This window comes from Notolepis coatsorum (genome assembly GCF_963971535.1).
Source record: "Notolepis coatsorum genome assembly, chromosome: 20".
In the NCBI taxonomy this organism is placed as follows: Eukaryota; Metazoa; Chordata; class Actinopteri; order Aulopiformes; family Paralepididae; genus Notolepis; species Notolepis coatsorum.
Window position 1 is genome coordinate 19,985,537 of NC_140184.1, and position 16,779 is coordinate 20,002,315.

Genomic DNA, 16,779 nt, shown 5'->3' on the forward strand with positions numbered 1-16,779 from the left:
AAATCTCAAAGGAATAAGGATGTACCTGTATACTACTAGACGTAAAGTGAGCTTACCAAGGACAATGTGAAGCCTTCATTTTGAGAAACGGTAAAACAACAAAAGTGGTTAAACAGTGATCTTTGGTAACTGCATCACACCCAGTAATGCAACTCTAGTCATCCCTTTAATGACCAAGAATAGCCAAGTATATTGAAACAGTAGGTTTGTCCATGGAGTCCCCCCCTTCAGAAGTTTACTTAGGCCTAGCAGTCTGGACCCAAGCCCTTAATCCACCAACAGACACACCTGTAGAGGAGAGTATAAAGGCTCTGGACTGAACAGTCAGACATCAAGCTTCAAGGAGTCTCTCAAAATCATCTCCAGGACCAAGCAGACATCCAGAGAACCGCCGCTACCAGAACCAAGGGGTCACCAGAGAGCCTGAAGATGATTCCTCTCAGCCTCCTCCTGCTCCTGCTGGTTGGTCTCTCCCGGGCCTACCCCCTCATGGAGGAAGGAAGTGGAGCAGAGTTCCAGGTGGATGACCATGAGGCTGCTGACCTCGACCTCAGCACCAGGATTCTGTCATCCAACAATGGCTCCGGGGAGATACTGGTGGAGGGAGACCTGGTGGCACCCAGAACCAGAAACGCCATGTACTGTTGGTACAACAATTGCCTGTGGAGGAGGGCCTCCAACGGCTCTGTGATGATTCCATACACAATGAGCAGTGACTTCTCTTACTGGCACAAGATGAAGATCCACCATGCCATGAAGACCTTCCATGACAACACCTGCATCCGCTTTGTGCCCCGTCATGACCAGAATGACTACATCAGCATTGAGAACAGAGATGGATGCTTCTCCTCTCTGGGCAGGACGGGAGGCAGACAGGTGCTCTCTCTGAACAAAGGGGGCTGTCTCTACCATGGTATCATCCAGCACGAGATCAACCATGCTCTGGGCTTCCAGCACGAGCAGACCAGATCCGATCGTGACCAGTATGTCCGAATCAACTGGAGCAACATTGACCCTAGTATGGCCTACAACTTCCACAGGCAGTACACCAATAACCTGGACACCCCCTATGACTACTCCTCCATCATGCACTATGGCAGAACAGCCTTCTCCATCAAGCACGGACAGGACAGCATCACCCCCATTCCTGACTCCAATGTGCAGATTGGACAGAGACAGGATCTGTCCGACATTGACATTCTGAGGATCAACCGACTCTACGGCTGCTGAGAAGATGACTCGATTACTAAAGACGATACATTTGACAGAAAGAAAAAGAAAAGCTCACATATATAGTTACCGCAGTAGTTTATTTATATGCGTACTACTACAGCATGTCCTGGGTCATTCTTAATATTGTGCTTGGGTATAATAATGCAATCATGTGCAGAAAGCATTCTATTAAAAGTTAAGAGAATGGCAATAATTGTTGTTTTGCTCTTCCTTCCTACACACTCCTTTACTGTACAAATAAATATACAGCAGCTACACATTTATAAACATGTACATACATATTATACACACAAACCCACATCAATTCATTATATGACCAAATAATTTATATCTTACTGTATTTACAGTACCACATTATAGCCTACCCAGAAACCATAAAGAAAACTGTTCACAGGTATTCAAGTCAGTGGTGGAAACTATAATAATGGCTTCAGTGGTGTTAAAACCTGTTAAGCTGTAAGGTCCCCTTATAAGGGGACCCTGCTTTTCTTTATCATAAATCGATCAATAGAGACCGTATTAGATCCCCATGTGGGGTATCATTGGAAAGCCACACTCATTGGCTACAACCCTGTCCATATCTTTTTGAGATCGCCAAATGATTGACGGAGCTAGAGCCCCGGGAGTCGTGGGTGGTAATGTGTACTTTGGCACACGCCTCACATATCGGCATGTAACTCGAGAACCGCTGAACGGATTTTATCACCTGAAAGGGCAATCGACAGGAAACAAATAGGGCTATAATTATATCTTTATATTATATTAAAATAAATGCATAGCCGAGCCGCTAGAGGTCGGCAAATTGGCTTGTTGCGAATGGTCGTCAAGAGGGCCCACATGTGGGCCCTTGCATGTGGGCCCTTGCATGTTAAGACGTTAATGTTGTGTTTTTTTTCAAATGTATCCAAGAGTAAAGACCTTAACCCTATCAAAACAGCAGTCAAAGTGTATCTTTAAATTTGTACCGATGTTTTATAAGATTTACCGAAAATAAGAATTTATCAAAAGAATTCGAATTATATCTCTTTTATCGTAGAACCGTGAGGAAATGACTAAATCCAGATGTAACACTGCCATTGGAAAGAGGAGCCTTTTCCCTATCCATAGATGTATGATTTGGCCATAATAAGGTCAAGGTCAAGTTCAAGGTCAAATATGAATTTATAATTAAAATTGGTTATAATTCATTACTGTATCTACAAATCCTTCTGTTTAATCATCTTCCCTTTATTCATTTGCTTAGATCTTTTGTACACTTGATCTCAAGAAGGTGCTGAATGAGCTCAGTGAGCAAAATCTCTAGCACAGCAATTGTAACATGGTGTTATTCACCGGCACAGATGCAAAATAAAATCATAATTTATATTCTCCTTTTTCTCATTACAATTTACTCAAGCCTAGTAACAGACACAATATTTCTGACACTGGGAATACATAAATTTACCTTGTAGAAGCGGAGCAATCTTCCATTTACTTAGGCATGTACCTTTAGGCAACATTTCAGAAAATAGGGCTACAGCTTAACAGGAGACTTGCCTTCAAATTAATGCAAATTAATACATTCAACGTTGCACGTCTGGCTCACCAATTTTAGATCAAACTGTCAAACTTTTAAATGTGATTGCATATTTACTGCAAAGTAACTTATTTTGGGTGTGATGATTGTTTGCTTGTATGTGTGACTTATCTGGCTTGTGTAGACGAAACCATTTACACTTGACAAACATGTGGCCCAAATGTGTATCAAACCACTTGCCACCTGTGTCCAACAAATGTTTCCAAATTAAACAATTCTGGTTGGTATTGGTAAAGGACATGTGTATGTTGTTCACAATAAAACATGGTTACCCTGAATAAATGCATCTCTGTGTAAAGAGGTAAAAACAACAAGGTGATTTTTTTGACATGATTTTCTCCTACTCCCTCAGGCCTCGCTTCGCTGTACTATTACCAAGAGTGCTAGCTTTGAAGTGAAGCGCTAACAAAATATAACAATGGTTGTAAATGTAATTCTAGCTCCAAAGCTACAAGCTTCCGAATCCTCTTCTGTTATGAGATTTGCTGAACTAGTGAACCAAATGAACTAGTGAACCCCCTCTACGACGAGCTAGTCAAGATGAGAAGCTCGTTCAGCCACAGACTCATCCCCCCCCGACACTCAACTAACCGCCTCGGACAGTCCTTCATACCAGCGGCCATCAGGCTCCACAACAGTGGGCAGCGACTAGCAGCCTCCAGGCCCCACAACAGGGGGCAGCGACAGCGACTGCTACCAGACATTGACCTGGGACTTATAGGAACCCAAGGGGGACAAAGTAGACTACCCTGGTACTTTGATTAATGTATACTCAGTAGATAGTAAATTATTATAACACCACCTCTTGCATACTGCACCTCATGTGACACTGTGAATAATGTGAATATTCCTCAGCTAGTCAGTTAGTAAATTATATTGACCATATTGATCAAATTGTTTACACTGCCTGTGTTGTCTTTTACTACCTGTATACTGTTTTGTTTTACTACCTGTACCCCTCCCCCCTCCCCCCATGCTGCTATGATGCCTGAATTTCCCCAAGGGGATCAATAAAGGAATATCTTATCTTATCTTCTTATCTTAAATATAGACTGAGAATTAGGCCATTATATACATGTAATGTAGTCTTGGAGGCGTGTTTTTTTGCCAATCTTACTACTTAATTACCGTGTACACGATTGGCTGGCTGTAAGGTAGACAAATGTTCACTAACCAATACCGGTACGGATATTACCCACAGTGCAAACTTTGAAGCTGCAAACTAACTCATATAACTAGAGTTATATTCGTAACCATCGATTTTGGTGATGCCCTCTAGTGCCACCATCAGACCAATCTGAAAAGTTATTGCCAGATTGCCATAACATTTGCTATGAACATCCATGTCTGCTAGACTGGTTCCCAAAGTTGGGGTCGCGACCCAAAGGTGGGCCGCGAGCAGCCACGGGAGGGCCGCGAGATGATTTCCAAAGAAAAAAAAAATATATTTTTTTTTTGTCAGGCCACTGAACTTAGAAGCAGGCCAGGACAGTGTTTCTAGTTGTATTCTAAAATTATATTCTATTGTATTCTAAAATGTGACTCTATGGTTTTATATTAACTTAATAAATAAACAAAAACGAAAAATCTACTTATTTCAACGAAATTTCAAACTAAATAACAGATTATGCACATAAAACGCTGAAAACAACCGAAGCATAGTATAGTATTTTAATGAGGCTATTATTATTATCATTATTATTTTGCAACAAGTTAGCCCTCTCATAAATAGCACATATAAATGAATAACTAACTTGAACTAACTTAATAGGATGGAAGTGATATTTGGCTTAAAAAATCGGTCACATAAAAAAAAAAAAAAAAAAAAAAAGCCTGATGATGTGCATTGGGCCGCGGCTCTCTGACGCCTTATTTTCTGGGTCCCGGCCTGAAAAGTTTGGGAACCCCTGAGGAGGTTAGGCCGGTGTCCTTTGACTACCAGTCATTTCTGGTTGCGTTTTTTGGCTAACATGAAGAATAGTCTAACAGCCAGCCTTGCTATAACCAAAGGAGGAAGACAGCTTTATAGCCTAAAACATCAAATAGCCTAACTAGCTAAACAATCTCTTTCATACAGTACTGTTCTATAGAGGCAACAATAACTGCACAATTTATGAGACAGAGAAAAATAAGTTAAAGATCTAGGCCAATCTCCTTCCCACCAACTGTGTTGTTGGACCAGAAGTAGACAGTACAGTATATTATTTGCCTATTATATTATTCTATCTACTTTTTGGACCAACACTACATTGGACAGGAGATAAACTGTCCCACCAAAGATATTGTTAGTATTTAATACTGTGGTAGGCCTATAACATTCCTTAACAGTTGTTTTATAAATCAGTTAAATTTCAGCTGTTTTAATATTTTTCTAATTTTATGGTAAGCACTAACACATTGTGTTATTCCGATTGAATTAATCAAATTCATTAGAATTGGTGTCCTAATGTTTCTTATCCTAACTTAACAAATCAATTTATTTCTAGGTTTTTATTTATTATGGAAATTGTATGCCAGCAATGTGAAGGGTCAGAATGACTGCTATGGCCATTCTAATTGTTTTGTAATTCCGGTCATTCTAGTGTTAGGAGGCTTGGATTTGCTTTCCTTTGGAGCAGATACAAAGATTAAGATATATTTTCATCACACTTGCAAAAGAATGACTGAAACTGAGCAAACAATTATTAACTAGTATTCACATCTATACTCCTCAATTAATAAATCATTCTTCCATTATAGTCAAGTTTTTTTGTATAGCCCATTATCACATGGTCGTTTCAAACCATTATAATATGCTCCTTATTCATTCCTTACACTTTAAGTGGTCCTCAACTCTCTCAGGCTGTAACTGTCAGTGCAATCAATCTAGTGCTGTCTGTAAACTGATTGTGAGATGTTGACACTACACAATGTTTATTAATTTCAGGTTTGTTAATTCATTCTCTTTATTGAGTTACTGATGTTATCTCAAAGGTGATCAGCATCTGACATTTAAGCTTGTGCGTTTATGCTTCTGTTTGAATATTGGTCTCTTATTGTTCAACCTTATTGGTGGACAGAACATCGTTGATTGGTTTATGGCACCTTATTAAGATGAATCACTGAATGAATGAATCGTGAATAATAAATATCTTATGGAGGAAATAATATTGGATTTCAATATGAAATCTCAAAGGAATAAGGATGTACCTGTATACTACTAGACGTAAAGTGAGCTTACCAAGGACAATGTGAAGCCTTCATTTTGAGAAACGGTAAAACAACAAAAGTGGTTAAACAGTGATCTTTGGTAACTGCATCACACCCAGTAATGCAACTCTAGTCATCCCTTTAATGACCAAGAATAGCCAAGTATATTGAAACAGTAGGTTTGTCCATGGAGTCCCCCCCTTCAGAAGTTTACTTAGGCCTAGCAGTCTGGACCCAAGCCCTTAATCCACCAACAGACACACCTGTAGAGGAGAGTATAAAGGCTCTGGACTGAACAGTCAGACATCAAGCTTCAAGGAGTCTCTCAAAATCATCTCCAGGACCAAGCAGACATCCAGAGAACCGCCGCTACCAGAACCAAGGGGTCACCAGAGAGCCTGAAGATGATTCCTCTCAGCCTCCTCCTGCTCCTGCTGGTTGGTCTCTCCCGGGCCTACCCCCTCATGGAGGAAGGAAGTGGAGCAGAGTTCCAGGTGGATGACCATGAGGCTGCTGACCTCGACCTCAGCACCAGGATTCTGTCATCCAACAATGGCTCCGGGGAGATACTGGTGGAGGGAGACCTGGTGGCACCCAGAACCAGAAACGCCATGTACTGTTGGTACAACAATTGCCTGTGGAGGAGGGCCTCCAACGGCTCTGTGATGATTCCATACACAATGAGCAGTGACTTCTCTTACTGGCACAAGATGAAGATCCACCATGCCATGAAGACCTTCCATGACAACACCTGCATCCGCTTTGTGCCCCGTCATGACCAGAATGACTACATCAGCATTGAGAACAGAGATGGATGCTTCTCCTCTCTGGGCAGGACGGGAGGCAGACAGGTGCTCTCTCTGAACAAAGGGGGCTGTCTCTACCATGGTATCATCCAGCACGAGATCAACCATGCTCTGGGCTTCCAGCACGAGCAGACCAGATCCGATCGTGACCAGTATGTCCGAATCAACTGGAGCAACATTGACCCTAGTATGGCCTACAACTTCCACAGGCAGTACACCAATAACCTGGACACCCCCTATGACTACTCCTCCATCATGCACTATGGCAGAACAGCCTTCTCCATCAAGCACGGACAGGACAGCATCACCCCCATTCCTGACTCCAATGTGCAGATTGGACAGAGACAGGATCTGTCCGACATTGACATTCTGAGGATCAACCGACTCTACGGCTGCTGAGAAGATGACTCGATTACTAAAGACGATACATTTGACAGAAAGAAAAAGAAAAGCTCACATATATAGTTACCGCAGTAGTTTATTTATATGCGTACTACTACAGCATGTCCTGGGTCATTCTTAATATTGTGCTTGGGTATAATAATGCAATCATGTGCAGAAAGCATTCTATTAAAAGTTAAGAGAATGGCAATAATTGTTGTTTTGCTCTTCCTTCCTACACACTCCTTTACTGTACAAATAAATATACAGCAGCTACACATTTATAAACATGTACATACATATTATACACACAAACCCACATCAATTCATTATATGACCAAATAATTTATATCTTATTTACAGTACCACATTATAGCCTACCCAGAAACCATAAAGAAAACTGTTCACAGGTATTCAAGTCAGTGGTGGAAACTATAATAATGGCTTCAGTGGTGTTAAAACCTGTTAAGCTGTAAGGTCCCCTTATAAGGGGACCCTGCTTTTCTTTATCATAAATCGATCAATAGAGACCGTATTAGATCCCCATGTGGGGTATCATTGGAAAGCCACACTCATTGGCTACAACCCTGTCCATATCTTTTTGAGATCGCCAAATGATTGACGGAGCTAGAGCCCCGGGAGTCGTGGGTGGTAATGTGTACTTTGGCACACGCCTCACATATCGGCATGTAACTCGAGAACCGCTGAACGGATTTTATCACCTGAAAGGGCAATCGACAGGAAACAAATAGGGCTATAATTATATCTTTATATTATATTAAAATAAATGCATAGCCGAGCCGCTAGAGGTCGGCAAATTGGCTTGTTGCGAATGGTCGTCAAGAGGGCCCACATGTGGGCCCTTGCATGTGGGCCCTTGCATGTTAAGACGTTAATGTTGTGTTTTTTTTCAAATGTATCCAAGAGTAAAGACCTTAACCCTATCAAAACAGCAGTCAAAGTGTATCTTTAAATTTGTACCGATGTTTTATAAGATTTACCGAAAATAAGAATTTATCAAAAGAATTCGAATTATATCTCTTTTATCGTAGAACCGTGAGGAAATGACTAAATCCAGATTTAACACTGCCATTGGAAAGAGGAGCCTTTTCCCTATCCATAGATGTATGATTTGGCCATAATAAGGTCAAGGTCAAGTTCAAGGTCAAATATGAATTTATAATTAAAATTGGTTATAATTCATTACTGTATCTACAAATCCTTCTGTTTAATCATCTTCCCTTTATTCATTTGCTTAGATCTTTTGTACACTTGATCTCAAGAAGGTGCTGAATGAGCTCAGTGAGCAAAATCTCTAGCACAGCAATTGTAACATGGTGTTATTCACCGGCACAGATGCAAAATAAAATCATAATTTATATTCTCCTTTTTCTCATTACAATTTACTCAAGCCTAGTAACAGACACAATATTTCTGACACTGGGAATACATAAATTTACCTTGTAGAAGCGGAGCAATCTTCCATTTACTTAGGCATGTACCTTTAGGCAACATTTCAGAAAATAGGGCTACAGCTTAACAGGAGACTTGACTTCAAATTAATGCAAATTAATACATTCAACATTGCACGTCTGGCTCACCAATTTTAGATCAAACTGTCAAACTTTTAAATGTGATTGCATATTTACTGCAAAGTAACTTATTTTGGGTGTGATGATTGTTTGCTTGTATGTGTGACTTATCTGGCTTGTGTAGACGAAACCATTTACACTTGACAAACATGTGGCCCAAATGTGTATCAAACCACTTGCCACCTGTGTCCAACAAATGTTTCCAAATTAAACAATTCTGGTTGGTATTGGTAAAGGACATGTGTATGTTGTTCACAATAAAACATGGTTACCCTGAATAAATGCATCTCTGTGTAAAGAGGTAAAAACAACAAGGTGATTTTTTTGACATGATTTTCTCCTACTCCCTCAGGCCTCGCTTCGCTGTACTATTACCAAGAGTGCTAGCTTTGAAGTGAAGCGCTAACAAAATATAACAATGGTTGTAAATGTAATTCTAGCTCCAAAGCTACAAGCTTCCGAATCCTCTTCTGTTATGAGATTTGCTGAACTAGTGAACCAAATATAGACTGAGAATTAGGCCATTATATACATGTAATGTAGTCTTGGAGGCGTGTTTTTTTTGCCAATCTTACTACTTAATTACCGTGTACACGATTGGCTGGCTGTAAGGTAGACAAATGTTCACTAACCAATACCGGTACGGATATTACCCACAGTGCAAACTTTGAAGCTGCAAACTAACTCATATAACTAGAGTTATATTCGTAACCATCGATTTTGGTGATGCCCTCTAGTGCCACCATCAGACCAATCTGAAAAGTTATTGCCAGATTGCCATAACATTTGCTATGAACATCCATGTCTGCTAGACTGGTTCCCAAAATTGGGGTCGCGACCCAAAGGTGGGCCGCGAGCAGCCACGGGAGGGCCGCGAGATGATTTCCAAAAAAAATATATATATATTTTTTTTTGTCAGGCCACTGAACTTAGAAGCAGGCCAGGACAGTGTTTCTAGTTGTATTCTAAAATTATATTCTATTGTATTCTAAAATGTGACTCTATGGTTTTATATTAACTTAATAAATAAACAAAAACGAAAAATCTACTTATTTCAACGAAATTTCAAACTAAATAACAGATTATGCACAAAAAACGCTGAAAACAACCGAAGCATAGTATAGTATTTTAATGAGGCTATTATTATTATCATTATTATTTTGCAACAAGTTAGCCCTCTCATAAATAGCACATATAAATGAATAACTAACTTGAACTAACTTAATAGGATGGAAGTGATATTTGGCTTAAAAAATCGGTCACATAAAAAAAAGAAAAAAAAAAAAGCCTGATGATGTGCATTGGGCCGCGGCTCTCTGACGCCTTATTTTCTGGGTCCCGGCCTGAAAAGTTTGGGAACCACTGAGGAGGTTAGGCCGGTGTCCTTTGACTACCAGTCATTTCTGGTTGCGTTTTTTGGCTAACATGAAGAATAGTCTAACAGCCAGCCTTGCTATAACCAAAGGAGGAAGACAGCTTTATAGCCTAAAACATCAAATAGCCTAACTAGCTAAACAATCTCTTTCATACAGTACTGTTCTATAGAGGCAACAATAACTGCACAATTTATGAGACAGAGAAAAATAAGTTAAAGATCTAGGCCAATCTCCTTCCCACCAACTGTGTTGTTGGACCAGAAGTAGACAGTACAGTATATTATTTGCCTATTATATTATTCTATCTACTTTTTGGACCAACACTACATTGGACAGGAGATAAACTGTCCCACCAAAGATATTGTTAGTATTTAAGTATATATCTAATATATACTGTGGTAGGCCTATAACATTCCTTAACAGTTGTTTTATAAATCAGTTAAATTTCAGCTGTTTTAATATTTTTCAAATTTTATGGTAAGCACTAACACATTGTGTTATTCCGATTGAATTAATCAAATTCATTAGAATTGGTGTCCTAATGTTTCTTATCCTAACTTAACAAATCAATTTATTTCTAGGTTTTTATTTATTATGGAAATTGTATGCCAGCAATGTGAAGGGTCAGAATGACTGCTATGGCCATTCTAATAGTTTTGTAATTCCGGTCATTCTAGTGTTAAAAGGCTTGGATTTGCTTTCCTTTGGAGCAGATACAAAGATTAAGATATATTTTCATCACACTTGCAAAAGAATGACTGAAACTGAGCAAACAATTATTAACTAGTATTCACATCTATACTCCTCAATTAATAAATCATTCTTCCATTATAGTCAAGTTTTTTTGTATAGCCCATTATCACATGGTCGTTTCAAACCATTATAATATGCTCCTTATTCATTCCTTACACTTTAAGTGGTCCTCAACTCTCTCAGGCTGTAACTGTCAGTGCAATCAATCTAGTGCTGTCTGTAAACTGATTGTGAGATGTTGACACTACACGATGTTTATTAATTTCAGGTTTGTTAATTCATTCTCTTTATTGAGTTACTGATGTTATCTCAAAGGTGATCAGCATCTGACATTTAAGCTTGTGCGTTTATGCTTCTGTTTGAATATTGGTCTCTTATTGTTCAACCTTATTGGTGGACAGAACATCGTTGATTGGTTTATGGCACCTTATTAAGATGAATCACTGAATGAATGAATCGTGAATAATAAATATCTTATGGAGGAAATAATATTGGATTTCAATATGAAATCTCAAAGGAATAAGGATGTACCTGTATACTACTAGACGTAAAGTGAGCTTACCAAGGACAATGTGAAGCCTTCATTTTGAGAAACGGTAAAACAACAAAAGTGGTTAAACAGTGATCTTTGGTAACTGCATCACACCCAGTAATGCAACTCTAGTCATCCCTTTAATGACCAAGAATAGCCAAGTATATTGAAACAGTAGGTTTGTCCATGGAGTCCCCCCCTTCAGAAGTTTACTTAGGCCTAGCAGTCTGGACCCAAGCCCTTAATCCACCAACAGACACACCTGTAGAGGAGAGTATAAAGGCTCTGGACTGAACAGTCAGACATCAAGCTTCAAGGAGTCTCTCAAAATCATCTCCAGGACCAAGCAGACATCCAGAGAACCGCCGCTACCAGAACCAAGGGGTCACCAGAGAGCCTGAAGATGATTCCTCTCAGCCTCCTCCTGCTCCTGCTGGTTGGTCTCTCCCGGGCCTACCCCCTCATGGAGGAAGGAAGTGGAGCAGAGTTCCAGGTGGATGACCATGAGGCTGCTGACCTCGACCTCAGCACCAGGATTCTGTCATCCAACAATGGCTCCGGGGAGATACTGGTGGAGGGAGACCTGGTGGCACCCAGAACCAGAAACGCCATGTACTGTTGGTACAACAATTGCCTGTGGAGGAGGGCCTCCAACGGCTCTGTGATGATTCCATACACAATGAGCAGTGACTTCTCTTACTGGCACAAGATGAAGATCCACCATGCCATGAAGACCTTCCATGACAACACCTGCATCCGCTTTGTGCCCCGTCATGACCAGAATGACTACATCAGCATTGAGAACAGAGATGGATGCTTCTCCTCTCTGGGCAGGACGGGAGGCAGACAGGTGCTCTCTCTGAACAAAGGGGGCTGTCTCTACCATGGTATCATCCAGCACGAGATCAACCATGCTCTGGGCTTCCAGCACGAGCAGACCAGATCCGATCGTGACCAGTATGTCCGAATCAACTGGAGCAACATTGACCCTAGTATGGCCTACAACTTCCACAGGCAGTACACCAATAACCTGGACACCCCCTATGACTACTCCTCCATCATGCACTATGGCAGAACAGCCTTCTCCATCAAGCACGGACAGGACAGCATCACCCCCATTCCTGACTCCAATGTGCAGATTGGACAGAGACAGGATCTGTCCGACATTGACATTCTGAGGATCAACCGACTCTACGGCTGCTGAGAAGATGACTCGATTACTAAAGACGATACATTTGACAGAAAGAAAAAGAAAAGCTCACATATATAGTTACCGCAGTAGTTTATTTATATGCGTACTACTACAGCATGTCCTGGGTCATTCTTAATATTGTGCTTGGGTATAATAATGCAATCATGTGCAGAAAGCATTCTATTAAAAGTTAAGAGAATGGCAATAATTGTTGTTTTGCTCTTCCTTCCTACACACTCCTTTACTGTACAAATAAATATACAGCAGCTACACATTTATAAACATGTACATACATATTATACACACAAACCCACATCAATTCATTATATGACCAAATAATTTATATCTTATTTACAGTACCACATTATAGCCTACCCAGAAACCATAAAGAAAACTGTTCACAGGTATTCAAGTCAGTGGTGGAAACTATAATAATGGCTTCAGTGGTGTTAAAACCTGTTAAGCTGTAAGGTCCCCTTATAAGGGGACCCTGCTTTTCTTTATCATAAATCGATCAATAGAGACCGTATTAGATCCCCATGTGGGGTATCATTGGAAAGCCACACTCATTGGCTACAACCCTGTCCATATCTTTTTGAGATCGCCAAATGATTGACGGAGCTAGAGCCCCGGGAGTCGTGGGTGGTAATGTGTACTTTGGCACACGCCTCACATATCGGCATGTAACTCGAGAACCGCTGAACGGATTTTATCACCTGAAAGGGCAATCGACAGGAAACAAATAGGGCTATAATTATATCTTTATATTATATTAAAATAAATGCATAGCCGAGCCGCTAGAGGTCGGCAAATTGGCTTGTTGCGAATGGTCGTCAAGAGGGCCCACATGTGGGCCCTTGCATGTGGGCCCTTGCATGTTAAGACGTTAATGTTGTGTTTTTTTTCAAATGTATCCAAGAGTAAAGACCTTAACCCTATCAAAACAGCAGTCAAAGTGTATCTTTAAATTTGTACCGATGTTTTATAAGATTTACCGAAAATAAGAATTTATCAAAAGAATTCGAATTATATCTCTTTTATCGTAGAACCGTGAGGAAATGACTAAATCCAGATTTAACACTGCCATTGGAAAGAGGAGCCTTTTCCCTATCCATAGATGTATGATTTGGCCATAATAAGGTCAAGGTCAAGTTCAAGGTCAAATATGAATTTATAATTAAAATTGGTTATAATTCATTACTGTATCTACAAATCCTTCTGTTTAATCATCTTCCCTTTATTCATTTGCTTAGATCTTTTGTACACTTGATCTCAAGAAGGTGCTGAATGAGCTCAGTGAGCAAAATCTCTAGCACAGCAATTGTAACATGGTGTTATTCACCGGCACAGATGCAAAATAAAATCATAATTTATATTCTCCTTTTTCTCATTACAATTTACTCAAGCCTAGTAACAGACACAATATTTCTGACACTGGGAATACATAAATTTACCTTGTAGAAGCGGAGCAATCTTCCATTTACTTAGGCATGTACCTTTAGGCAACATTTCAGAAAATAGGGCTACAGCTTAACAGGAGACTTGACTTCAAATTAATGCAAATTAATACATTCAACATTGCACGTCTGGCTCACCAATTTTAGATCAAACTGTCAAACTTTTAAATGTGATTGCATATTTACTGCAAAGTAACTTATTTTGGGTGTGATGATTGTTTGCTTGTATGTGTGACTTATCTGGCTTGTGTAGACGAAACCATTTACACTTGACAAACATGTGGCCCAAATGTGTATCAAACCACTTGCCACCTGTGTCCAACAAATGTTTCCAAATTAAACAATTCTGGTTGGTATTGGTAAAGGACATGTGTATGTTGTTCACAATAAAACATGGTTACCCTGAATAAATGCATCTCTGTGTAAAGAGGTAAAAACAACAAGGTGATTTTTTTGACATGATTTTCTCCTACTCCCTCAGGCCTCGCTTCGCTGTACTATTACCAAGAGTGCTAGCTTTGAAGTGAAGCGCTAACAAAATATAACAATGGTTGTAAATGTAATTCTAGCTCCAAAGCTACAAGCTTCCGAATCCTCTTCTGTTATGAGATTTGCTGAACTAGTGAACCAAATATAGACTGAGAATTAGGCCATTATATACATGTAATGTAGTCTTGGAGGCGTGTTTTTTTTGCCAATCTTACTACTTAATTACCGTGTACACGATTGGCTGGCTGTAAGGTAGACAAATGTTCACTAACCAATACCGGTACGGATATTACCCACAGTGCAAACTTTGAAGCTGCAAACTAACTCATATAACTAGAGTTATATTCGTAACCATCGATTTTGGTGATGCCCTCTAGTGCCACCATCAGACCAATCTGAAAAGTTATTGCCAGATTGCCATAACATTTGCTATGAACATCCATGTCTGCTAGACTGGTTCCCAAAATTGGGGTCGCGACCCAAAGGTGGGCCGCGAGCAGCCACGGGAGGGCCGCGAGATGATTTCCAAAAAAAATATATATATATATTTTTTTTTTGTCAGGCCACTGAACTTAGAAGCAGGCCAGGACAGTGTTTCTAGTTGTATTCTAAAATTATATTCTATTGTATTCTAAAATGTGACTCTATGGTTTTATATTAACTTAATAAATAAACAAAAACGAAAAATCTACTTATTTCAACGAAATTTCAAACTAAATAACAGATTATGCACATAAAACGCTGAAAACAACCGAAGCATAGTATAGTATTTTAATGAGGCTATTATTATTATCATTATTATTTTGCAACAAGTTAGCCCTCTCATAAATAGCACATATAAATGAATAACTAACTTGAACTAACTTAATAGGATGGAAGTGATATTTGGCTTAAAAAATCGGTCACATAAAAAAAAGAAAAAAAAAAGCCTGATGATGTGCATTGGGCCGCGGCTCTCTGACGCCTTATTTTCTGGGTCCCGGCCTGAAAAGTTTGGGAACCACTGAGGAGGTTAGGCCGGTGTCCTTTGACTACCAGTCATTTCTGGTTGCGTTTTTTGGCTAACATGAAGAATAGTCTAACAGCCAGCCTTGCTATAACCAAAGGAGGAAGACAGCTTTATAGCCTAAAACATCAAATAGCCTAACTAGCTAAACAATCTCTTTCATACAGTACTGTTCTATAGAGGCAACAATAACTGCACAATTTATGAGACAGAGAAAAATAAGTTAAAGATCTAGGCCAATCTCCTTCCCACCAACTGTGTTGTTGGACCAGAAGTAGACAGTACAGTATATTATTTGCCTATTATATTATTCTATCTACTTTTTGGACCAACACTACATTGGACAGGAGATAAACTGTCCCACCAAAGATATTGTTAGTATTTAAGTATATATCTAATATATACTGTGGTAGGCCTATAACATTCCTTAACAGTTGTTTTATAAATCAGTTAAATTTCAGCTGTTTTAATATTTTTCAAAATTTATGGTAAGCACTAACACATTGTGTTATTCCGATTGAATTAATCAAATTCATTAGAATTGGTGTCCTAATGTTTCTTATCCTAACTTAACAAATCAATTTATTTCTAGGTTTTTATTTATTATGGAAATTGTATGCCAGCAATGTGAAGGGTCAGAATGACTGCTATGGCCATTCTAATAGTTTTGTAATTCCGGTCATTCTAGTGTTAAAAGGCTTGGATTTGCTTTCCTTTGGAGCAGATACAAAGATTAAGATATATTTTCATCACACTTACAAAAGAATGACTGAAACTGAGCAAACAATTATTAACTAGTATTCACATCTATACTCCTCAATTAATAAATCATTCTTCCATTATAGTCAAGTTTTTTTGTATAGCCCATTATCACATGGTCGTTTCAAACCATTATAATATGCTCCTTATTCATTCCTTACACTTTAAGTGGTCCTCAACTCTCTCAGGCTGTAACTGTCAGTGCAATCAATCTAGTGCTGTCTGTAAACTGATTGTGAGATGTTGACACTACACGATGTTTATTAATTTCAGGTTTGTTAATTCATTCTCTTTATTGAGTTACTGATGTTATCTCAAAGGTGATCAGCATCTGACATTTAAGCTTGTGCGTTTATGCTTCTGTTTGAATATTGGTCTCTTATTGTTCAACCTTATTGGTGGACAGAACATCGTTGATTGGTTTATGGCACCTTATTA

The 16,779-nt window shown here is 39.3% G+C and overlaps 3 protein-coding genes across 3 annotated transcripts; all 3 read left to right on the top strand.

The window, feature by feature from the left end:
- Window positions 1-429: 429 nt before the first annotated feature.
- On the top strand, window positions 430-1,230 carry LOC311247223 (hatching enzyme 1.2-like; the record flags this gene model as incomplete). The annotated part of the gene is made up of 1 exon (XM_084337559.1): window positions 430-1,230. The coding sequence occupies one exon, from the start codon at window positions 430-432 to the stop codon at window positions 1,228-1,230; it is 801 nt and encodes a 266-aa protein (XP_084193685.1).
- A 5,172-nt stretch (window positions 1,231-6,402) lies between these two features.
- Window positions 6,403-7,203, top strand: LOC311246996 (hatching enzyme 1.2-like; the record flags this gene model as incomplete). The annotated part of the gene is made up of 1 exon (XM_084337272.1): window positions 6,403-7,203. The coding sequence occupies one exon, from the start codon at window positions 6,403-6,405 to the stop codon at window positions 7,201-7,203; it is 801 nt and encodes a 266-aa protein (XP_084193398.1).
- Window positions 7,204-11,841: 4,638 nt separating this feature from the next.
- On the top strand, window positions 11,842-12,642 carry LOC311247133 (hatching enzyme 1.2-like; the record flags this gene model as incomplete). Its single annotated transcript, XM_084337448.1, has 1 exon — window positions 11,842-12,642. One exon carries the CDS (start codon window positions 11,842-11,844, stop codon window positions 12,640-12,642), a length of 801 nt encoding a protein of 266 aa, XP_084193574.1.
- Between the last annotated feature and the right edge of the window lie 4,137 nt (window positions 12,643-16,779).